Consider the following 26480-nt stretch of genomic DNA (forward strand, 5'->3'; position numbering starts at 1 on the left):
AAATGTCATGTCAAAATGTCATGTCATACCCATCTCATATCAAAATGTCATGTCAAAATGTCATGTCAAAATGTCATGTCAAAATGTCATGTCAAAATGTCATGCCAAAATGTCATGTCAAAATGTCATGTCAAAATGTCATGTCAAAATGTCATGTCAAAATGTCATGTCAAAATGTCATGTCAAAATGTCATGTCATACCCATCTCATATCAAAATGTCATGTCAAAATGTCATGTCAAAATGTCATGTCAAAATGTCATGTCAAAATGTCATGTCAAAATGTCATGTCAAAATGTCATGTCAAAATGTCATGCCAACATGTCATTAACTCCGCTGGTTATCCTCCGCTGCTAGTCGCCACCACCGCTGCTAGTCGCCAGCACCGCTAAATCGTCATGTCTGCTGCTGAACCATCCTTCTGCTTCGCTGGCTTCCACTAAACTAACTGCAAAACGATATCTGCGTTGGATTACCACTGGTGGGGTCCAAACGCAGATCGAATTGCAGGAGAACTGTACACGACGACGAGCAAAAAGAAACTGAAACCGAGCCGCTGGCGCCCCGTTGTTTTTATACTTTTCGTATACATGGAAAATCAAAACTCATCAAGAGGCGGGGCATCCGTGTTTTCTTTCTTTTTCTCTTTTTTTGTGTTGGCTTGGTGATGACGTCATAATCCTTTAGATAGGATGTCTTTGAAAGAGGCGTTTTTCGTGACGCGAGATTCGATCGCAAATTTCAATTTGCCCCCCTATAGTGTTGCCGTAAGACGTAATTCTACGTCAAAACAGATTCTTTTGTCCTCGGGAGCTTTTAGTGCCACCGTGGCTTGGCTTGGCCTCTGAAACAATGAGGTTTTCACTTCTAAAGGGAACACCGAGTAGTTCAGGCGGGTTGTATCGCCAGTGTCCTCGATTGAAAACGTGCTCACGATAGTGTTCACGAATAGTGACATCACTCGGTGCGATCGTTGCTAGTGCGTTTTGGCACGATCACTAAACGTGAGTTTATCAAAAGCTATAAGTTAGGTAGATAGATTTTAATGTTATATTCTCTCGTTTGTTACATATAGTGGTTGGCTAGGACTTAACAGCTAAAAATCAAAGTCCCCAACGTGAGGATAGAACTTTTCAGTTGAGGTAAGACGTTTTGAAGCTCAATATAAGACCTATTTGATAAAAAAAACCACCACGTTGTCCAGGTTCTAAAACCCACACAATCGTGGGTCCAAGTGTGGGCCCAGCCGAGACGAGGTGCACTTGGCCTAAGCATTTCCGGCCGCCACGTGCCTCGTGGATCGCTTGCAGATCGGTAAGGTCGTCCGTAGCAGACAACTGGTGAGCTCAGAAGAAACCAAAAAAATTAACCATCTACCTGAAACATTGTAAAGTCATTATGGGGCCCCTAAGAAGAAGAAGACGCAATAACATGTACATGACCACTAAGATGTGACTTCGTCTTTTTCTATGAGGTGTTCTCATTCGAAGTTATCGCGATAGTTTTTCCTTCTCGTTATGTTGTTTTCTTAGCAGGTCTTGTTCCTATCCTTTACCTTATTTCCCTGAACTTTAACTTGGCAAACGACAGTTGGGTTGGCAAGATTGGCGAAGTGATTGAGCCACTATTTGAAACCCGCCGTGGGAGGGAGTCTTTAGCCGGTCAGTGACCTTGTGTCAGCAGCCTTCCATTTTGGGAGTGGCGACTTTAAGTTGTTGACATTGCTGGAACAACTACTTCCGTTACATATTTTTAAAACCAGTACTGGACTCCTATGAACGTAAAACATGGATGCAAAAATTTACTAGACCCCTTTTAATATGATTTAAAAATCGTTTTCGTCTCTGTTCAGAATTTGATGCTTTGGGGTGACATCAATCAGTCTCTATTCTGACGAGTTTTCTTGATCATCAAGGATACAAAAACCTTCATAAAAATATTTATAATCGAAAAAAGAACTTTTATGCTGCCTAAATACATTTAAGGACAAAAATATTTTGATAAATAGTTTGAACTTCAAAATACAAATGAAATTTTACCTTCATACATTCCCCTAGGCCCTCCCACTATTTCCACTTTCATTTATTCTTCAATGTTAACGATTTGATTGGAACTATTCATTTGTCCAATACGGGCTTACTAAATGTCCTTATTTTTTAAATATCAAAAATTTATCATTAAATGCCTATAAAAATAGCATTATTATTCATATACAAAGAAAAAAAAGTTATTCTTTCACATTAAATTTGTTTTGTTCAAATGTTCTTTCGCATAAAAACATTAAATAACCCGTTTGCTTCTAAATGCTTTTTGGTATCATCAGGAGAGCTGTATGTTTGCAAGCCTAGGAAAAATAGATTTTTTATTATCAGAAAAAAAATTCAAATACAAACCAAACTTTGCCTATTTGATACTCAATTAATAGGCTTTCAAACATAGAAAACAGTTTTCAAAAATTTAAACTATAGACTGAGTTATTGATGATAATGTGGAAAAGTTTTTTTTTGGTTAAATTTACCCCGGTGATCAAAGTTACCCCGTTTTAGGGTACATTCAGTTGCTGAATCAAATAAAAAAACTGAATAATTTTAGGAAAAATATCAGATTTTTTATTTCAAAATAAACATTATCATTCTTTATAACAACTATTTTGTCACCTGTTTTGACGTATTTTATCCCAGATTCTACAGGAACCCATTATCTTTGATGATAAATGCCCTAGCAGCGACAAGTCACCTAATATCCTTCTATTATTGGTGATATTCTGAAAATCAGAGACCCCTGCTTGTAAAGGATCATCTGATAATATCATCTGATTGTAAATAATTGACTCAAAAACATGAGGAGCATTAAGATGGAAGAAATAGAAGAAAATTGAAATAATAGCTTTTGTATTTTTATTAAAAACCACTATTCGGTTCATCTCTACTCACAATAAAGTCTCAGTTGAAAAATTATTGTGCTGAGTAAAAATTTAGATGAGGAAGTGGCTTCAGCATTTAAAATTCAAAATTTTAATCAGAAAATGTCAGTTATAATTCCGAAATCGAATTAAAAATTTGTTCTGATAAAAATTCAAAAAGCTAAAAGAATACCATAAATTGATTTAAGTTTTATTAAACAAAAATTAGTATTGAAGAGAAAAATCTCAACTCAAAGTACAAATTAATTCTAAAGAATTTGAACAATCGACAAAATTATAGAGCAATGCATTTTTTTACTCCTCGAAATCAAATAAGGATAAAGAACATGATTCTTATATAAGAATTCAAATCAATTTCAGTTAAACGATAAAATAGGAATGTAAATAAAACAGAATTCAACAATAAAGAATTTCAAATAAAATCCAGTGCCAGAACTTGATTTAGTCAGTCATATCCAGATAAGGACTCAAATTCAGTCTATTATTAAAAAAACTTAAATCAAAACTCACTTTGAAAAATGAATGAATAGTTTGAATAAAGAGCAGTTTTCGTTTTCTATTGGAAACGGCTCAAACTTAAGGAAAAATAATGAGCATTGTAATATTCAATCAAATCATTGATTGTATCGCTGAAAAAAACAAGCAGAACCATACTTGAAAATTCAGATATCGAATATTTTACAGATATGAATTTAAAAATTGAAGAATAAAAGACCGTATTCGTTGTTTTTTTTTTATCAGATTTTAAAAATTTCTGTATCAAGCTCCATACTTGATTTTTAACAAAAATATGAATTAAGATTATTTTTAAAATGCAGTATTCAATTATGAAATTTGAAATTAATCACTTAATAGTGAAAAAATTTCTTTTCAAAATCAAAGGATTTTTTATAAGTGCCTCATAAAAATTATGATTTGTTAATATTTGTCGAAAGTTTGAAGGTATCAAACGATACTTTACCATTTTACCGTTTGATAAACCTATATGAGGCCTTCAGAACCAAAGGGATAAAAGTGCAAAATTATCTGTTTTGAGTTGCGTAACGATTTTTCATGTTCCATATTATTTCCGGTGATATTTTCAGATTTATAAAAATTTCATTCTAACATTTCCGATCGAACGAACGTTACAACTTTTTGAAAAATGTATGAAAACCGAGAACGAGAAGAACGAGCGTACTATCTAATGTGAATTTAATTGTTATTCTCGTTGTTTTCTCGCTTAATATTTTAGAACTTTTGAAAATTTGCATATGTTTCTTCAGCAAGGCATCTGAGGAAAATGTTATTGAAAATTGATGTTATATCATCGAGTCTAGGACCATACGATGAATTACAAATCCTGGATACGTTCACATTTTTGGGGGCCTCCCGTTCTAGTTGAAGGTTTCATAAACTTTAACCTTTTAATATAGTTTTCTAGTTTTGATAACTGTCTAGAGAGCAAAACTTTAAGATTTTTTCTCCTCGGGTGCCTTTGCCTCATCCGCGCTTGGTGTCCTGGCAACTGGATCTCAAATGAGGAACTACATCGCCGGTGTCATCAAAGAGCGCTAGAAATCGAGATTCGGGAACGTAAGTGGAGATGGATTGGGCACACGCTGCGGAAAGCTGAAAACGAGATTTGCAGAGACGCGAGATTGGAATCCAGAAGGTCATCGAAGAAGAGGCAGGCCCAGAAACTCGTGGCGGCGAACCCAAGCCGCTGAAATCCGAACTGTCGACGAGAATCTTGACTGGGACCAAGTGAAGACGCTGGCTCCGGATCGTCAACAGTGGAGGTTTTTACCACGGCCCTATGCACCGGAGGATCGGCGCGGGATCATTAAGTAAGTTAAGGGTGCCTTTGAGTCGGGTGGAGGCGGGGCAATTGCCCCCATCAAACCCTCCCCTAATCCGGCCTTGTGTTCAACTGAAACCATAAGTTTTTGATGATTATGTTTAGCGTTTTCAACATCACTTTTAGATATTTTATAAATTATCAAAAAAAAAAAAAAAAATAGTCGGCAGATCATCTGCGGCGGTAAAGGAGATCTAGCGCAAACTGAAACGCGAAGCAGGAAGGATTGGGTTATGTTAGTAGCGCCACGAAATCAGCAAGCCCCATTTCTCCTACATCGGTCTGTCAAAGTATCGACATCTATCTATACATAAGCGGGAAAATAAGAAGAGACAACGAAAATGAACTCGGTTGAGGAAAGCGATCTAGGTTGAAGTTTATTTATTCTCCTTCAAATTTAGGTGGCATCTGCAACCCTATAATATAGTCCAGGAACACAACGAATGTTTATCCCGATCAACTAGAGTATGTCACAAAGTAAAGCATAATTTAGCTACAGTTTGCTAATCCAGTATTTTATAGATCTTTCATCCTAGTTATATATTTACCGTTTGTTGGCCATCGCTCCCGAGAACTAAAACCATCGATATCTCAGGTGAGCCGCTTAGAAGAAATTTCATAGTCACTGTACTTACCTAACCTTAAAAACTAAACATTTTAGGTTTGGGTATCATACTACCAGCCTATCTATAAAGTAATTTGTGTAAGGCTGGAAATCACTAAAAGTAAGATGTATGTAGATATTTCTTCCAAATTCTTACGTTTAATAACCTTACTCTATTGTATGAGCTTTGTAATAAACAAACATGTGGTTTATTCACAAACTCGTCGATTTTTTACTTCCTCGCAACAGGTTAATTAATAATACGTCCAAAATTAAGTAGCCCGCTTGTCCAGTAATAACAAGGTCACGATCGACGGCGACGAACTGGACATAGTCTAAGATTTTGTCTATCTCAGCTCACTGGTGATCGCAGACAATGACACCAGCCGTGAGATCCGACACCAAATGATCGGCTGAAATCGTGCCTACTATGGACTCCTCAAGCATCTGCGGTCGAGAAGACTTAGCCCTCGCACGAAGTGTAACCTGTATATGACGCTCAGTTTACCGGTTGTTCTCTACGGGCACGAGACATGGACATTGCTCGAGGAGGACCTGCGTACACTGGGAGTTTTCGAGCGACGAGTGTTAAGAACCTTCTTTGGCGGCGTGCAGGAGAACGGAATGAGGAAACGAGGGATGAACCACGAGCTCGCGCGACTCTACGGAGAACCCAGTATCCAGAAAGTGGATACGCTGGGCAGGACAAGTTGCGAGAATGCCGGACGAGCAGGGGCGCAACGAGCAAGGTGGTTAGACCAAGTGGAACGTGATCTGGCGAATGTGGGATCTCCGAAAAGTTGGAGAACGGTTGCCATGAATCGAGTGAATTGGAGGAATATTGTTCATCAGGTTATGTCGTGAGACGGAACACCAAACAAATAAATAAATTCAGGTCAATAATCTGCAGATACCTTCATTCCATGATTGGAGGTGATTCTATCAGATCATCTAAAAATATCAAGCAATATAATTTTCAACATTTTTCAATAGAACACTCGAACAAGCTAAGATTTTTTTTAAGAATTTTCATCCGTTTATGATGATTCTCCCTCCCTAAACAAGAACTAGCTAAGAAAATTTAAATTGAGAGGGGCCTTTGCATTAAATCCAGGATCGCACCTCATCGCTTTTTGTTCTTTTATGCGTACGTTTCAACAATTAAACCTTAGAATGTTTCAATTGATTATGACACCAAATGATCAAATTGAGGACTGTAAAACATATTTTAGGAAGAGAAAACTGCATATTTACAAATTACCGGTCAAATGGCTCACTTGTTCTTCCGTAGAATCATGTCGACGCCGTTTAGCAATACATCTTCTGCTTCTCAACGAGCAAACCTCTTGAAAAGAAAAAGATTTTTTTTTTTTCCAATTCATGGCAGCTTCCTGTAGGGCATAAATTCTCGGCCTCCCTGCTTGCTTTTTGCAACGGCAGCGGCATGTTGATATTCATTTGAAAAGAAGAAAACTTTTCAACCAGTTTTCAAGCCCAGTTCACCAGAAGCGGAAGCGTCCTGAGAGAGCATCACTATAGTGTGGTACAAGCTGGTAGGTGTATGGAGGTTATTTGAGGGCTTCTGGTTTCGAGGGATCGGATCAAAAATCCAAGAGGCGAGGCCCATCAGCACACACAAATGCGGTGGTAATTTTACAGGTTTTCTGGAAACAAGTAATGATTCCGTTCGTGTTCTGGAGTTATCTTGAAGCCGGAACTACTAGTTTTCCAGTGGGCCAGAAGTTGGTAAACAACAATACGGGCTCGTTTATGTTATTCTCCAAGAATGTCTACTGTGAGATGTACTCACAAAAGTCATCAACAATTATTGAGGTAAAGAGATAGTTCATGTTATTACTATTGTTGTAATTTTTGGGAAAATTTTCATTCCATCTAAATTTGTTGATTTGATTTTATGTAGCGTACTTCCTATAGCATTTGAGTTTTTTTTTTGAAAACCGGATGAATTAGTTAAAAAACATTACCATTGAAATTATCATTGATTTTTTTAAGTAAATGTATAGATTTATTTTTCTTACCTGTGCATAAAGGTTTTCGGTCTGAAAGCAACGAGAATTTCCTTTCTTCGATGGTTGGCAAGCTGCAGTTGAATTTCATCTGTAGGAAAAAAACGTATAAAAAATTAAATCTTATTATTTATGACCTGATTGAAAACTGAAATCTGAATATGAAATCTAAATCTGAAATCTGAATCTGAAATCTGAATCTGAAATCTGAATCTGAAATCTGAATCTGAAATCTGAAATCTGAATCTGAAATCTGAATCTGAAATCTGAATCTGAAATCTGAATCTGAAATCTGAATCTGAAATCTGAATCTGAAATCTGTATCTGAAATCTGAATCTGAAATCTGAATCTGAAATCTGAATCTGAAATCTGAATCTGAAATCTGAAATCTGAATCTGAAATCTGAATCTGAAATCTGAATCTGAAATCTGAATCTGAAATCTGAATCTGAAATCTGAATCTGAAATCTGAATCTGAAATCTGAATCTGAAATCTGAATCTGAAATCTGAATCTGAAATCTGAATCTGAAATCTGAATCTGAAATCTGAATCTGAAATCTGAATCTGAAATCTGAATCTGAAATCTGAATCTGAAATCTGAATCTGAAATCTGAATCTGAAATCTGAATCTGAAATCTGAATCTGAAATCTGAATCTGAAATCTGAATCTGAAATCTGAATCTGAAATCTGAATCTGAAATCTGAATCTGAAATCTGAATCTGAAATCTGAATCTAAAATCTGAATCTGAAATCTGAATCTGAAATCTTGAATCTGAAATCTTGAATCTGAAATCTGAATCTGAAATCTGAATCTGAAATCTGAATCTGAAATCTGAATCTGAAATCTGAATCTGAAATCTGAATCTGAAATCTGAATCTGAAATCTGAATCTGAAATCTGAATCTGAAATCTGAATCTGAAATTTCGTAAAAAAAATACGAAAAATAAAAAAAAAACTTTACAAAAAATTACAAAAAATCCAAAAAATAACAAAACATAACAAAAAATTGCAAAAAATAACAAAAAAAATTACAAAATACACAAAAAATTACAAAAAATACCAAAAGAATACAAAAAAAAAGAATTAATAAAATATTACAAAAAATGACCAAAAATGGTCAAAAATTACAAAAAACGACATGAAATAAAAAAAAAAGACGAAAAATGAAAAAGGCAATTACAAAAAAATTCAAAAAAAAAATAAAAATTGACAAAATATGACCAAACATTACAAAAAAATGGAAAAAAATGACACAAATGACAAAAAATACAGAAAAAAATGACAAAATTTGACAAAAACTTACAAAAAATTACTTATAATAATCAAAAAAACAAAAAAAAATTGCAGAATTTACAAAAAAACAAAAAAGAATTGCAAAAAAATTACAAAAAATTAGAAAAATATCAAAAAATAACAAAAAAACGAAAAAATAACATAAACGACAAAAAAATAACCAAAAATTACAAAAAATAACAATGAACTACAAAAATAAACCAAAAACAACCCAAAACGACAACAAAGACAAAAAATTACCAAAACATTACGTAAAATGACAAAAAGTTACAAAAAATTATAAAAAATGTCAAAAAATTTACAAAAAATTACAAAAATTAACAAAAAAACGACAAAAAATAAACAAAAAAATAATCAAAATCTGAAAGAAATAAACAAAAAATTACATAAAAATACCAAAAAAATCATTACATCTCACAACAAACTGATAAAAATAATCACAAATAATGTCAAAGAAAAGACAAACAAAGTGTTCTAAAATATGTGGACAAAAGGACAGAAAATGAAAAAAAAAATACAAAAATGACAAAAAACGATAAAAACTAAATAAAGACCAAAACGACTAAAATTTGAAAAACTATGACAAAAAATTACAAAAAAAAAACAAACGAAAAAATGACGTACGATGAAATGATTAAAAATGACAGGATAAAGAACAAAAACTGACAAAAAAAGGACAAAAAAATGACAAAAAATATCAAAAAATGCCAAAAAAAAAGACAAAAAATTACAAAAAATGATAAAAAAAAAAGACAAAAAATTACAAAAAATGACAAAAAAAGATGACAGAAAAAGACAAAAATTACCAAAAATGACAAAACATAAAAAAAGGAAAACAAAGACAAAAAATGAAAAATTAAAAAAAAGTACAAAAATTTTAAACGACAAAATACAAAAGAAATAAAAAGTTACAAAAAAAACTTAAAATTACAAAAAATAACAAAAAATTATAGAATATTACAAAAAACAACAATATTACAACAAATTGCAAAAAAATACAAAAATAACAAAAAATTATAAAAAAATGACATAACGTTACAAAAAATCTCAAAATATTTTAAAAAACTTCAAAAAAAAAACAAAATTAAAATCCAAAATAAATAACAAAAATTTCAAAAACTTTCAAAGAATTTCAAAGTGTTACAAAAAATTACAAAAAAAGATAAAAAATTAAACAAAAATCCCAAAAACTTGCAAAATATTTCCGAAAAATACAAAAAATTACAAAAAATTATAAAATATAACGAAAAATACAAAAAATATGAAAAACAAAAAATTACAAAAACTTAAATAAAATGACATAAAAATACATAAATTGACCAAAAACATTACAAAATATGGAAAAAAATTTAAACGACAAAATACAAAAAAAAATAAAAAGTTACAAAAACAAATTCCAAAAAATAACAAAAAATACAAAAATTACAAAATATAACAAAAAAAAATACAACAAATTGCAAAAAATACAAATATTAAAAAAAATTATTAAAAAAATAGACAACGTAACAAAATATTTCAAAAATTTTTAGAAAACTTCAAAAAATTTCAATTTTTTTTTTAATCCAAAATGAATTACAAAAATAACAAAAAAATTCAAAGAATTTCAAAGTGTTACAAAAAATTACAAAAAGAGACAAAAAATTGCAAAAAAAAATCACAAAAACTTGCAAAATATTTCAAAAAATTCAAAAAGTTACAATAAATTACAAAAAATTATAAAAAAAACGAAAAATACAAAAAAAATATAAAAACAAAAAATTTAAAAAAATTTCAAAAAAATACACAAAATGACCAAAACATGACAAAATAAGAAAAAATACAATAAAAATGATAAAAAAATACCAGAAACGCAATAGATAATTGAAAATAAAACATAAAATAAAACAAAAAAAAATGTGAAATAACAAAAAGCTTCTTGAAAGACAAAAAAACGTCAAAAGTTAAAAAAAACAAAAGTACAAAATATTTCTAAACATCATAAAAAATTACAAAATTACAAAATTATTGTTAAAACTACAATAGATACCAAAAATTACGAAATATGACAAAAAATTACTAAAAAAACATAATTAAAAAAAATTAAAAAATTATAAGCCAATAACAAAAATTGACAAATTAAAAATCAAAAAAGGTAAATAAAAAAGACAATAAATAACAAATAATTATAAAATTGACAATAAATGAGAATTTTTAAAAAAAAAATACAAGAAATCTCAATAAATAATCCATTACAAAAAAATACATAATATGACAAAAATGACAATGAATGACAGCAAAAAATTGAATCCAGAATCAGGTATCAGAAAAGGGTTAGTGAAATCAAAAATTAAATCTGATTTGATATGAAGAGCTTCCATTATTGGCCATGTTTATTGCCTGCTCTTCAGAAGACTATACACCAAATAAAGTACATCGTTATCTATTTTGAGTCATAAATTATTTCCTATGGATAAAAGAGATGAACGGCTTTTTTTGGTAAGCCAACCACTAATCATTAGACCTAGAGTAAGCTAAGCTTTCTTTGTCAGGCAGGCAGTTTTCAGACTTTAAGGTTAGGTTTCCTCAAACTGAGCTTTATGTGGAAGTTGGTCCTCTTCACAGGAATGTTTGGTTCAAAAGTTTAGCACGCTAAAATTCAGTGCCATTCTTTGTTTGAGGTATCGTTTCTCAACCGAAAGCCCATATTGTTATTAGCTCCTCAATACCCTTCTCTTAATCCCGACAAGCACAAAGAACACTTTCCCAAACCAAGCCATTCATTGTTCCGACGAGGATTTTCGCTCAACTGAGCAACAAGTATTTTCGGACCACTTTTTTCCCGCCAGCGCTAAAGTAAGTCTCGTGCCAGAGTCGGGAAAAATTGATGATGGAAGAAGGAAAAACCACGCGACCCGGTTTGTGGTTTTCCCTATATCAAAAAGACAGGCCACTGCCGACCAGATTAATGTCTCACCGGACCGATTAAAATAATCGCCTTTCTATTCATCCGGTTGTTCCTATGAAGAAGGGAAGGCTCTTGAATGGATTTCGCTGCTTCTGATGAGTCGTCCCCCCGGGGCCCAAGATGGCTTTCGTCATCCATAAATAGGTAATGAGCTCGGTGTGTTTTGGTCCTCCAAATGATGGGAGCCGAAGATTTTTGGCCGCACAAAAGAATTGTGCTAGTTGGAGAACTTTTCTCGTTTTTAAAGAGGAGAAAAAATTACTCCGGAGATGGGAAAACATCCATTCATTATGGGCACAATACAATCGCGACCCCGAACACAATGATGTTCGTGAAAAGTGGAAGTGTATTTTCCTTTCTTTTCCTGGTCTTTGGAAAAACCAATACACTACAATACCTACTCATTCAACTTTCAGCCTGACGTAACACGACACGACAGATGTAATTGGCCTTCATTGACCGAATTCTACTCACCTCCCAAAACTCCCGAAACCATGGGTTTCGTTTATTAGTGAAGGGGCTCAACCCGAAGTAGTAATCGTCGAAAGATTTCACGTACGGGCTGTGGATGCGGATCGAGATCGATCCGAGGGCGGCACGTTCGTAGTTCTGGACGACGTCGGCTCGATCGGCCCAGCCATCGCTCCCAATCAGCAGGAACCGATCGGACATGTTCAGGCGCTGGATGGCCCTCAGAAGTCCCCGAACGGTCATTCCCTCGCAGAAGCAGACCACCACGTTGGCGTTCGGGTCCTGTTCGATGTTGCGCAGCACATCGGCGAACGATTCGTCGTCAGCGTTGCTAAGGACCTGCGGGAGAAGAGGTTTTTGGAAATGACCCAAATCGTTTAGGAATGATTATTTCCAAAAACATGCGTATACTTACAGAATCTTCTCTTGCAATGCAAACTCCATACTTTTCCGCTAACTCCCTGAATGCCTGGATGCCGGATTGACCATAGTTTTCTGTTAAAATAGTGGAAGAAAGAAATCAGAACGCTTTTTGATGACGACGAGTGGCGATTTTCACCCGATACCGTTGCCCACAGAAGTTAAAGAAAGTCTTACAACTGGATACTAAGATAAGTATATTTTTTTTTTTTTTTTTTCATTTCAAATCGAACCATATTATTAATTAATTGCTTAAAATGTGTGAATCTGGCAGATTAAATTTTCTTGCTACGATTTTGAGAGATATTAAGTTCGGCAGTTAGTTGTTAGAAGTGAATTGTTAGGTACGTAGGACGCCTACCCGCCGTGAAATCAAAGGCTTGTACAGCGTTCGATGATGGATAATTTTTCCGCGTTTTATTTCGTACGTACATTGCAAAGCCGCGTTTGGACATGTTTTCTCGTGGTTTACAGCGCGCGATAAAAGTGTTTTGTACGTGTATGATGATTTCAATATAAAAAATTTCCAATGCGGTTAAATTCCGTTCGTTTTTTTATTTCTCTTCTTCTCCCCGTTTGCATAATGCGTTAGAACGTTTTTACTCGTGATAAAATTCGGTGTTCATCGGTGCTAAATGTGTATGCCAATGCCACGTTAGGATGTTTTGCTCTTCTCGTTATAAGCGCGGTAAAATTCGGTGAGTTGCACCGGTGCTAAGAACATTGTACGGGTATGACAATGCCACGTTAGGACGTAATTGCTCTAAAAAAACGCGATGTACTCGATAGTGTGCGACGCGACGATTTTTAACTTTGCTTTGATCACATCCCTTCCCAAAGGGAATCCAGATCTTATTTACCCTCCCCACTAACAAACCACCCTCCCTGTGACGACCGTGGAGATTTAGAGGTGTATTCGGTCTCTAGTAGCAACGGAAGTCGAACTAACAATCCTTCCCTTTCCCCGATGAACCGTAAGGACGTGGCCGGCGCCGTTATTGACCATATAAGATAAGGAACCTTCGAAACGTGCACACAGAAAATGGTAAGCTAATCCCAAGCCCCATTTATTTGGATCTATGTGCAATTTTGATGGTTCTCGTCAATCACGGAGTAGCAACTACTGAAATGTACGGTTTATCCAAGCTCAAGCTCAAGCTCAAGCTGGAAGAAAGAAATCAGAACGCGTTTGGTTTAATATTCCTCTTCGATTAAAATTTGTTGAGTAAATGGGGTAAAGAATAATCGTGCTGTTACAGAAATATAATGTTCTGAGTAATAAACTTATCAATTTAAAACTTCAGTATATGTACCAGGATTAGATTTTACCAGGAAAATTGCTACTTCTTTAACGCATTACAAAATATAAATACTGTGGCCATAAGTAGTCATCCGACTGCACTGGGCAGGACAGAAGTGGCATATGCTGGCGCTGCAGCGGAACCGGCCACAAGTCAGCTATCTGCAAGAAGCTTGCTAAACGCCCTGTCTGCGCTGGACACCACGTTGCTGGCAACCCTAGGTGCGCAGGTGGAACCACCCCGGGCGCCAAGAGCATAGAGGTTGTCCAACTTAACCTCAACCACAGCTATACTGCACACCAGCTGTTGCGGCCGATGACAGTTAAGGAAAGGTTGGACTTCGCGCTATGGACAGACCCATATCGTAGAGCTTCAAATGGCATTACATAATCGGGTTACAGATGATGCCAAACTGGCCGCGATATGGGTAACATACATACAAGAGGTGGTGGTGACTGACGAAGGCATGGTGATAGCCAAAGTTATCGGAATCTACTTCTGTAGCTGCTATGCTCTCCAAGAAGGTCCTTGGAGAGGTTCGGCACTATGGTTGACAAGATTGTAGAGTGTAGAGGTGCTTACGGGAAGAAGCCCCATCGTTATAGCTGGCGACTTTAACGCGTGGGTCGATGAATAGAGTAGCCGTCTCACAAATGGACCTGGCAAACTTAAGTAACACCAGAACCTACCACAGGAACGGGAGCGAGTTAACCATAGATGTCACCTACGGTAGCCCGGGGTTGGTGTGCGATTGGATGGTGAGCGAGGCCTACAAAAATAGCGATCACTTCGCGATCCGCTATCGGTTAGGCTCAAGTACGCGGACAGGCTGACGTGAGTCTAGGACAGATGAACGCCTCTGGAAGACAACACATTTCAACCAAAACGCCTTTGTCGAAGTGTTGCACAGAGGACAGAGAGAGAGAGCCTCTCGCGGGTCTGCGTACCGACTGCCATGGGGTAAGGCGCAAGATGTAGAACACAAGGACCCAAGAAGGGAGAGCGGAGCTTAGGCTACTCTTCACAAGCGCGAGATCGGCCCTCTGCTGGGCCATCAACGCAAGCAAAAGGGCACGTTTCAAACAACTATGCCGTGACGCCAATGACTGTCCAAGGGGCGATGCCTATCGGATAGCCATGACCAAAACTAAAAGTGGGGGTGCGCCACCTGAAACGTGCCCAGAAAAATTGAGAGTCATCATCAACGAGCTGTTCCCACAGCACGATGTTACCCGCTGGCCATTTGTTCGGTACGACTGAGACACCAGCATAGAAGAGAGGATTACGGTGGAAGAACTTCGCGAAATCTCTAAGTCTCTCCAACCAAGGAAGGTCCCCGTACCGGACGGCATTCCGAACATCGCAGTGAAGGCTGCGACCAGGAAGTGCCCCGAAATGTTCCCGACATCGTTGCAACGATATGTGACGGAACAAGTGTTCCCCGCCCGACACGTGGAAGCGGCAGAAACTCGTCCTTCTGCCTAAACCGGGTTAGCCTCCAGGGGACCCATCAGCATACCGGCCGATCTATCTACTGTACACAGCGGGTAAGGTCCTCGAGAAGGTGATACAGAACCGACTCCAGAGGTACACTGAAAGTGAGGGCGGATTCTCGGAGAAACAATTTCGTTTCCGTAGAGGACGCAGCTCCGTAGATGCCATCCGTTCTGTCATTGAGGTAGCGGACAGAGCCAGGCTAACAAAGGGTAGAGGGCTCTGCTTTTGGGCGGTGGTCACTCTGGACTTGAAAAACGCCTTCAACAGCGTCAGTTGGACAGCGATTGTGTCCTCGCTCATCCAAACGAGGGTGCCGGCATAACTGTACAGGCTTGTTAAAAGTTAATTCCACAAACGCCAACTACAGTATATGACCGGTGAGGGCTTACGAACACAAGAGGTTTCGGCGGGTGTTCCACAGGGGTCAATACTCGGCCCGGTCCTGTGGAACATCACGTACGACGAGCTCCTACGAATGAGACTCCAACCTGATCTCACCCCAAACAGTTGGACTGTGCAACATCATGTCCAATGTGCAATTAAGTAAAGTGGATGATGATAGACGGCATACTCAGTTTTACGTCAGTCATGTTGACTACGTGTGTAAGAGAGCGTCAATGGCCACGGTCGCACACACACGGATGATGTCGAACTCCTTGGCAATCCGCAATATTAAGAGGAGGATACTGGTAAGCGTGATCACATCAATCTTGCGGTACGGAACAGCGGCCTGGAGGCAGCCCCTGTGAAGACAATGTAACCTGCAGACACTTAGCAGCGTGGCGTGCTAAAGTCGACGAAATCTCGCAAATCATGCGCGATCTAATAAGAATCAGGAAAGATGATGAACGGAGAGAGCGAGATAGTCAACCAAATTTGACAAGCTAACGGAAGGTCTTGGGCCTCGTATGACACTACAATTCAAAAGCAGAGCGATCTTAGGGGTCGGTATAACCCTAATCTGGACTCATACGTGTGGTGGGACTTAAAAAGTCTCACGTACTCAGCTACGATCTTTCCTGCAGCAAAGGGAAGTGGAGATACCATTCGGGGTGGTCGTGACGGGATTCTAGCTTGGTAGTTTCTCAAACGGCCATGCCTTGGTGGTAAGAAATCCTGCGGAAGTGGATGCTGTGACGGGCGTGAGTTACTCTGAAAGCGTTACCTAACCGGCACACGTCTCGGGGTCTTCCGTACCAGTCGCGATAGAGGAAAAGAAAAAGGAGGAAAAAGGAGAAAGACGAAAATTGAGAAAGAGGAAAACGGTGAGATATCCTACCCCTTGATGTAGTATCATAGAGTGAAACCAAGGGGCACATCTGGCATACGAAGCCCAAGATGGTTTTAGTGGGAGAAACCCACTCACGGCAGCAAACACCCGGCTGTTATGGTTTGATTTCCATCTTGTAAAAAAAAGAACCTGCGAGTTATACCGGACCATATCGTCCGAAGCCGCCTGCGTAGTGGCGGGCGTCATGCCCATCTCGGTTTTTCTAGAGGACGATGTCTGTTGCTGGAATTCCATATGACGCAATTCCTGACTGGTCATGGATGCTTCATGAAGTACCACTACCGGTTTTGACGTGTGTTTTTGCCTGTCCGAGGATTGGGACGGTACGTACCACCATACTTGCCGTCTGCGGGCCCGACACGACAGCAGACAACGTGGTGCAGAGGATGTGTACGGATTCCAACACTTAGCATGCGGTTAGCGATGCGTTCACTCGGATCATGACTGCCCTGCAGAGGAGCTGGAGTCAACGCAGTAGGATAACTCCTTCAATGGGGAGCATCTGAGTAGTGTGCGTCCGATCTCTTGATCGAATCTACAAAGATAAGGCATCATCTTCTGCGTAGCGGAAGTCATGGGTGCTCCGGAAGAGGGTTAACTACTTCGCGGGATACCCACGGATAGAGAGGCTCTGAATGCTGGGCGAGCCTCTCGAGTCGGTGTAGGATGTCGCCCTTGTCGGGAAACATTCGAGTCGTAGCGTTTAAATCCCAAGGCAACATCTTCTGCTTAGCGAATACCGTGGGTACGCCGCGTTCATGCGTAGGATGGTCCTCCTTCGGGAAGTATCTGAGTAGTGCGGTTCCCATCGATCGAAACTTAACTTTCTTCACAGTGGAAATCGCTGGGAAAGGGTTATTCCACGATCGAGAAATACCCACAGGTAAAGCGGCCTTCGACCTGGTGTAGGATCATGTCTGCATCGAGAATCATCCGAGTAGTTGCATTAAGTCCCGCGCGTGTGCTATGACAGGCACGAGTCTAGGATAAACTGCTCTCGTTCGGCACACGACGGGCATAAAGGTGGCGAACCTTGAATCCTGGGGATAAGAGGTACGGCATCAAGTCGTTAGAGGAGAGGTCAGGCATCAATTCTTCAGGAGGAGAGGTTTGTGTGGTCAATCTCAAGTCTCTACGATAAGAGGACGGATCTCGAGTCGCAAGAGGAGAGATCAGGCCTTTAATCAACAAGAGGAGAGGTAAGGAGTGTTTTTTTATTTTTTTTTTTTATTTTTTTTTTAAATATGTCTTTATTTGTATCAAATCATGATTACACTTATATTACATTATTGCATTAAACTAGGTGTTCAGCTCAATAATGAACTGTTCATAGCCCTATAAGTAACTAGATTATAAAAATTTATTTATAAGATTTAAATTTGCTGAGCGCAATCAAGTTTTTAATGTAGGAGAACATCCTGTAATAGCAAAAATATTTTATACTTAAAACTAAACACTATCTTAAAATTAAACTAAACATAAAGAGAACGAATCTCTGCGATGGAAGACTGCATCGATTTGCCTCTGAAGTTGGAGATGATTTTGTTGGCCATCTCTTCGATAGATTCAATGCCTGCAATCCGATGAAGATCTTCGGTGCTGTGCCAAGGTGGAAGCCGCAAAATCATTTTCAGAACTTTGTTCTGAATCCTCTGGATGACTTTCTTCCTCGTCGCGCAGCAGCTAGACCAAATCGGAACTGCATACATGATCGCTGGTCGGAAAACTTGTTTGTAGATGAGCATCTTATTTCGCAGACACAACCGGGATTTCCTGTTGATGAGAGAATAAAGAGATTTAGTGTATTTATTACATTTAGATTGAATATCTTCAATGTGATTTTTAAAAGTAAGATTCCGATCAAGTGTAAGTCCCAAGTACTTCACGTGATCAGACCATTCTAATGAAACCCCATTAAAAGTTATGGAATGATTTTCATTAGGTTTTAAAAAATTTGCTCTTGGCTTATGGGGAAATAAAATAAGTTGAGTTTTGGAAGCGTTAGGAGAAATTTTCCACATTTTCAAGTAATTCAAAAAGGAATTTAAATTTTGTTGCAATCTACTGCGTACCACCCGTAAATTTCGACCTTTTGCTGAAAGCAAAGTATCATCAGCAAATAATCTTCTATCTTTTCCTTCTGGTACATCAGGAAGATCAGAAGTAAAAATATTGTATAAAATTGGCCCAAGTATACTGCCTTGAGGGACACCAGCTCTAATGGGTGTCCTTTCAGAGCATGAATTTTGATAGCTTACTTGTAAGGTTCGGCTAGTCAAATAATTTTGAATAATTTTGGTGAGATATACAGGAAAATCAAATCGAGCTAATTTAGCTACTAAACCTTTGTGCCAAACACTGTCAAAAGCTTTTTCAATATCAAGAAGAGCAACACCAGTTGAATAACCTTCAGATTTGCTAGCGTTAATCATATTAGTTACACTCAAAAGTTGATGTGTAATAGAATGTCCATGACGAAAACCAAATTGTTCATCAGGGAAAATGGAATTCTGATTAATGTGAATCATCATTCTATTCAAAATAACTCTCTCAAATAGTTTACTTAAAGATGGAAGCAAACTAATTGGTCGATAACTTGAAGGCTCTGAAGCACTTTTTCCAGGTTTCAAAATTGGAGTTACTTTGGCATTTTTCCATTTATTGGGAAAATAGGCCAAGTGAAAACATTTGTTGAAAATTTTAACTAAAAAATTTAAAGTGCTTTCAGGCAACTTTTTAAGAAGAATATAGAAAATCCCATCTTCCCCTGGAGCTTTCATATTTTTAAATTTTTTGAAAATCAATTTAAGTTCATCAATATTTGTCTCACAAGAACTTTCAAACACATTTTGCTTAGAAAGAATATCATCAAATTCTAGGGAAATTTGAGCATCAATTGGACTTACAACGTTTAAATTAAAATCATGAGCAGACTCAAATTGTTGGGCTAATTTTTGAGCCTTTTCTGAATTAGTTAAAAGAAGTTTATCCCCATCTTTCAAAGTAGGAATTGGCTTCTGGGGCTTTTTCAAAATTTTAGTTAATTTCCAAAATGGCTTTGAGTAGGGTTTTATGTCCTCTACTGCTTTAGCAAAATTTTCATTACGAATGAAATTTAAACGACGTTTGATCTCTTTTTGAAGGTCGCAATAAATTAATTTCAAATAAGGATCTCTAGTACGTTGATATTGGCGTCGACGAATGTTTTTCAGTCGTATCAAAAACTGAAGATCATCATCAATTAAAGGTTGATTGAATTTATGTTTAACTTTAGGTATTGAAGCGGCTTTAGCATTGACTATTGCAGTTGTCAAATTTTCTACAGCCAAATCAATATCTTCTATTGAATTCAATGGAACGTTTACATCTAAATTACGTTCAATAAAATTCATATATCGCTCCCAGTTAGCCTTTTGAAAGTTAAAAGTTGATTTTAAAGGGTTTTCAATGGGACTTTGGGATAAAGAAAATGTTACTGGAAGGTGGTCTGAATCGAGGTCCGCATGAGTAACTAATTGACTACAATGCTCGCCTAAATCCGTTAGAACCAAATCAATTGTGGAGGGATTTCTAATTGAAGAAAAACAAGTATGCCCATTAGGGTATTCAACAGTATAATAACCTGCAGAGCAGTCATTAAACAAAATATTCCCATTTGAATTTGATGAAATATTATTCCAAGATCGGTGTTTTGCATTAAAGTCACCAATAATAAAAAATTTAGATTTATTTCTGGTGAGTTTTTGTAAATCTCCCTTCAAAAAATTTTTCTGTTCACCGCTGCATTGAAAAGGCAAGTATGCGGCAACAATTATAATTTTCCCCATAGAAGTTTCTAATTCAATTCCAATTGTTTCTAAGACTTTTGTATTGAAAGAAGGAAGAAGTCTAAATTTGAGACGACTATTGATGACAATAGCTACACCCCCACCTTGTCGATCAAGTCGATCATTTCGTAAAATTTTAAAGAAAGCATTGCTTTTCAAGTTATTGTCTGGCTTTAAAAAAGTTTCAGTGATGGCAGCAATATGTATGTTTTGAGTTTTCAAAAATAAAAAGAATTCATCTTGGTTAGCCAGCAAAGATCTAGCGTTCCAATTCATAATATTTAAACATCTATTTGGATCCATGAGGGAATCGCAAAGTCATAATAATTTTGTTAGCATAATTAAAAGAAGTTTGGAAAGCTTCAAACATTGAATTTGCTTTCAACATAAGTTGCATCATTTCCATTAAATTTTGATGCAAAAATTTTAATTTTTCCTCAGTAATCTCACCCAAATCAACAAAATTGTTAGAATCAGAAAATGAAGGAGAAGAAAAAGTATTTGAATTTCGGGGATTTTCCCAAGCCTTCGCATGAACGTTGAGACTTGGTTTTTTCCCATTTTTATTAGTTAAACCTGAAGAGGGCAACCCATTTTCAACCACCTCTGAGAACGATAAACAACGAGTCTGGGGCGCAGAATCAGCCCAGGTAACACTAAAATCACTTCGGGTATTACCCAGCCGTGATTCCAATGTAGACCGAGGCTGAATGCGAACAGGCAGGTTGTTTGCCGGCCCGACGTGTGAAGACGAAAAAGAGGAAGGAGGAGAGGAAACTTTTCTGGAAACTTTGGGATTTTTCTTAGAAGCAATAATTTTTGCCCTGATGGGACAGTCTAGCGAATTCGAGGAATGATTACCTGCGCAATTTGCACACTTAAAAAATTCTGTTTTTGGCTTATCACCACCAAAAAGGCATTTAGATTTTTCATGATCGAATGAGCCGCAAAACATGCATCTGGCATTCATTCTACAATTTTTAGTGCCATGACAAAAAGCTTGACAACGACGACATTGCGTAATATTTTGAAGAAAATTGGTAGAAGATTTACGAAAAGGTTCGAATTTGACTCGACAATGAAACATAAGACGAGCCTTTTCAAGAATTTGCAAATTATTAACCTGATCCTTTTTAAAATGGATCAAATAAAGTTCAGGAGCAAAACCAACACTACTGATATTCACCCTTATTCTCGTTTTCGATCGAATGACATACGTTCGGAAGTTTTGCAATTTTGAATTCTTGTTTTCGTTCGAACGAATGAGAACAGTTCGATCTTTCGAACATCGTTCGAACGAACGAAACATTGCATTCCCGTTTTCGTTCGAACGTATTTCTTCTATGGGCCGACAAACGCGACTCTGATACTGCGAATCATGACCGTTTAAAGCAATCAATGAAATTTATTTCCGATTGGGGTGTTCCTAATAACGAAACTTTTGCGAGTTTAAACCACGAAACTGAAAGTTCTTTAAAATAACAAAATTTTAAAGACCAAAGAAATTTTTATTCCAAGTTTTAAATTTCTTTTTAATCTAAATCCTCGGTTGTCATTCTTTCACTGGACTGTCAAATGCGAATCTGATGCTGCAAATCCTGGGCATTTGAGGTAAAAGTTTGTGAAATTGGACGGTTATGGAATTGATGTGGTTCGAAATAGTTGTTTTTTAAAGTTAGGTGAATAAATATTTTTTTTATTAAACAATTTGAAGCACACTTTTATTTGAAAGTTCATTATCGTCCAAATCTTCTCTCTTCCTCTCGGCGGGTGAGATTTCAAACCGCAGCAGCATTTGGTATCACAACCATCACCGGCGGGCATTTCGAACAGCTTCTTGCGTCCAGATTCAACCAGCTTCTGGAAGGGCATCTAGGAAATAGCATTGTTGTCCACTGCACCTGGAGATTGAAATGTTTTTAGGATCCAGCTTGCTGCTGTTAACGATGATGAAAACGAATCAGCTACATCGGCTCCTCTTTTCTGACACCCTCCACCCTGACACTCGTGGATCTCGACATAAAAAAAACCGCGCACATAGGAAAATTACAAAAAACACACGAAAATTCTGTTTTCCGTTACGACCGATTAAGATCGATAACATTTTACAATAACCAAAACAATTGTTTACAATATATTTTCTGACGAGAAACGTCATTTTGTCCAATCCGGGTGCTTCGATTTTTCGAACATGATCTGGTAACACCAACTCAAAACGTATCGCGTTCGAACGAAAACAAGAATAGCTATTTCGAATTCGATCGGAAGTATCCGTTCGAACGAAAGTCAGATACGCCGTAAACCAGAATAAGGGTGATTATTCGTGTTGGTTCTTTTCCTCATTTGAATTACTTGAATTGGAGAAAAACCTAACAAAGAATTTAATTCAGCTGTGATCTCATCCGGTGTCTGATCGCCAGTGAGACCACGAAGTACAACTTTAAATGGACGATCACTTCTAGTGTCGTACGTAAAAAATTGGTGTTTTTTATTATTCAAATAATTTAAAACCTTTTGAAAATCATTAAAAGATTCCGCCAATATACGAGCAGTTCCCCTTCGACCGATCTGAAAAGAAATCTTCACATCCTTGACGGAAGTGACGAAGCAAAACCAACACTACTGATATTATTCGTGTTGGTTCTTTTCCTCATTTGAATTACTTGAATTGGAGAAAAACCTAACAAAGAATTTAATTCAGCTGTGATCTCATCCGGTGTCTGATCGCCAGTGAGACCACGAAGTACAACTTTAAATGGACGATCACTTCTAGTGTCGTACGTAAAAAATTGGTGTTTTTTATTATTCAAATAATTTAAAACCTTTTGAAAATCATTAAAAGATTCCGCCAATATACGAGCAGTTCCCCTTCGACCGATCTGAAAAGAAATCTTCAAATCCTTGACGGAAGTGACGAATTCTTTTAGAAAGGCATTGAAGTCAGGAATCGTGACCGTTATTGATGGAATCTTTTCGTTTTTAACCCTTTCCTTCCCATGGTAGCACAGGTGATCCACAACTTCGCATAGCTCACATTTGAACTGGGCGCTTTGGATCAACACCATTTTCTCATCGAATGTGCAGGTATGAATGAAGAATCATTGCACAAAATTTGAAGAAAATCGATTCACTAGTTTTTGCTCGGCAGATCAAAAGCTGCGCAAAAGTTGGATATTTTTTAAATTTAAATCAAGTCATCATTTGATGTTCAATAATTTCACAAGTTTTCATAATTATCCTCAAATAAAAATACTGACGTTCAGAAAATTGCTTGTGTAAGCAAAATCAAATGATGGTTTGCTTAGATTCCTACTAAAACATGTAAATTTTCGAATAAGTAAAGTGGAGCACAGGTGATACAATGGGAACAAAAGGTACTTTTCATCTTGCTAAGTTTTTTATCAATACTCATGAAATCCTTCCGTCAAAAGTTTTTTCCCTTCAGGAGAGGTATTTCATTCACTAAAATGACCACATGTTTCAAAATATTTGCAAAAGCTCATGATTTTTTCGAAAAAACGGCATGTTTTGTTTCTCTGGCGAAAAGTGTCATGGCCGCCATTGTTCAAGGCAAACTGAAAATTTCGAAAATTTCAATAGTTTGACTTTTGAGGGCTGGATATACCCAAGAAATATTTCACAAAATAGGATCGTTTTAGTTTGTGATCAATGAGGTGATGAAATTTCAAGTATTTTTTCCGTTATTTCTTATTTTTCATTTGCACCCTCTGTGTTGTTATCTTCCCAATGGAGCATATATGATCCACCTCAAAACCCAAATTTATCAACAGGATCATGAAAATAGACTAAAATAATGCATCTTTTGTTCTAGAACTTCAGTTGAAAATCAATATTTCTATTTTTAAAACGTGAAAAACCTCGTGGGAAGGAAAGGGTTAAGAGTATAAGAAGAAGAAGAAGGTTTCTTAGTACTCTTATCAGAATTAAATATGAATATTTCCTCATCACCGATGTTATGAAGGACATCGAATGAATTGGAAATTTCAACTTTTTTGGCAGATGGCCCTGGATTAGGTTCAGCAATCCGTTTTCTTCCGGCCCTTGAGCCGGCCGAAGACTTCCCCATGCTGGAAAGAAAAGAGAAAATATGAATAAAAGAAAATGAAAATAATTTTAGCACTGAAAAGTGCTGATTGAAATACAGGTAAGGAAAAAATAAATAATGTAAAATGTTCCTGCAGGTACACAGCAACGATACGATGCTCCGGCGTACGTGTTGACGGCTCAACGGTACAGATGGAAGTGAGGTAAGGAGTGTTCGTTTATTTTATAAAACGGACACTTTGTTTTAACGATATCTTATTCATTTATTGACCAAATTACGTAGAGTTTTCTGTACAACATTACAAAACTAATCCAGAACAAGAAGAAAGTGAGAAATTTAACCAAAAGTTTTCAACAATAAAATTGGTGCACTTTTCCTCGAACTCCCCTCATAAGCCACTTTACAGTTTCCGGCTTGATTTTTGGCTGGCTTTTGTCCACATTTTCTTGAACTCGTTGATGGACTGTGCTTCTCTATCATCCTCCCGAAGATTGCGCTTTTTGATTGTCCAGTAACGCTCTACCGGGCGCAGCTCAGGACATTTGGCGGATTGTCCTCTTTCTCAACAAAACATATCTTGAAGGATTTCAGTAGTTTGAGAGTACCTGAAGCGTAGTAAGCGGGAGCAAAGTCAGGCCAGAACAATGGTGGGCTTGTATGATGACGATAAAGAGGAACAAGGCGTTTTTCGATGCATCCTTTATGATAATTTTTACCATTGATGGTACCTGTTGTGGAATATGGCGAACTTCTTTCTCCGCAAGAGCAGATGCCAAACATTTTCATCGTCCATCAAAATGCAACGGTTACTTTGCTTCTTCAAAATCGTATCCAGTCTCCGACATCTCTGCTTCGCTCGTTCGTGCTGTTCCGCGCTCCGTTTGGGATGTCTCTGCTTCCTGTAGGTCTTAATGTGGTTCTTTCGTTTTTTGTTTTCGACGGAACGGAAATTTTCAGTTTCTTGGCAATTCTTCGAACAGGGTTGTGTTCATGTCACAACAAAAGCTCAACACATTTCTTCTCGATTTGTGGATTCACTGTGCCTCTTCTGGTTTCGGATCTTGGCAAATTTTCAAGAGTAAAGTGCTCTCGAAACTTCCAGATGATTTGATAAACCATAGACTTCGATCGTTTCACAAGCTTTGCAATATTTATACACAATAGTCCATCTGAGCAGTACTTTTGAATTATAAAAACATGGGTTTATTTATAAATTCGACCCATTTTACGAAATCCAGTCGCTTTCTCACAAAAAAAAATATGTCAGTGCTTTGTCAACTAACTTTTATACACGATGAAACCAGTTTCATCAAATTTGAGTTAAACGTCAACTTTTTATCGTAACATCTAGGTGTCCGTTTTATGAAATGAACACTCTTTAGGGGAACATGCACTATTATGCGCCACCTAAGCGAATCGCTGATTTTCTATGTATTCCACGTACAAATTTTGTTAAAAATGGGTGTAATCGTTGGAGAACATTTTTTTCTACAAATGCCTATGATTTTTTATTACTCAAATTGCTATTAGGATATATTGACAGTTCTACACGAACACCACCTTAGCAGGAGGCCTCAGCCCTAACCTCAAACCATGAGAGAACAGAATCGATTTTTGAGAAGGGCGCACGATAAACGCGATTTCCAGGTGCTAATATCGACAAATTCGCCCTGTGGAAAAGCGATACACAGATGTTCGTGTTCTGATTTTTTAAGTGTTCAGGGGTGCCAAGTGCATTGATATTTGGAAAATGATTTTATTTTTTCAATTGCATTGTTATTGCTTTTCATGAGTACTGAGAATTTGGAACTTTCACGTAGATTTCTATTCGAATGTGAAATTAAACGCATCATTTATCTTAACGAACTGTATCGCACACTTAAATTATGTAGCGAGTTATGTGGATATGTTTAAAATAATCAGAGCATGTAGGCGATTATTTCCAAAGTCAATATAAACAGGGCTTTCCTAAAT

The 26480-nt window shown here is 37.0% G+C and overlaps 1 protein-coding gene and 1 long non-coding RNA gene across 4 annotated transcripts in view; one reads left to right on the forward strand and one right to left on the reverse strand.

The window, feature by feature from the left end:
- The window catches only part of LOC129749153 (metabotropic glutamate receptor 5-like), a 154211-nt gene that overhangs the window by 66536 nt on the left and 61195 nt on the right, over window positions 1–26480 (reverse strand). For all 3 annotated transcript variants that reach the window (XM_055744050.1, XM_055744057.1, XM_055744068.1), the window contains exons 6-8: window positions 12520–12599; window positions 12108–12443; window positions 7406–7484 (exon numbers count right to left, since the gene is read on the reverse strand). In XM_055744050.1, the coding sequence (XP_055600025.1) occupies window positions 7406–7484; window positions 12108–12443; window positions 12520–12599 (495 nt within the window). The remainder of the gene's footprint in view (window positions 1–7405; window positions 7485–12107; window positions 12444–12519; window positions 12600–26480) is intronic.
- LOC129749283 (uncharacterized) lies at window positions 891–1450 on the forward strand. The gene is made up of 3 exons (XR_008737993.1): window positions 891–1003; window positions 1075–1141; window positions 1204–1450. It is a non-coding gene; the product is annotated as an uncharacterized LOC129749283 (long non-coding RNA).

The sequence above is a fragment of the Uranotaenia lowii genome, chromosome 1 (genome assembly GCF_029784155.1).
Source record: "Uranotaenia lowii strain MFRU-FL chromosome 1, ASM2978415v1, whole genome shotgun sequence".
Lineage (NCBI taxonomy): Eukaryota > Metazoa > Arthropoda > Insecta > Diptera > Culicidae > Uranotaenia > Uranotaenia lowii.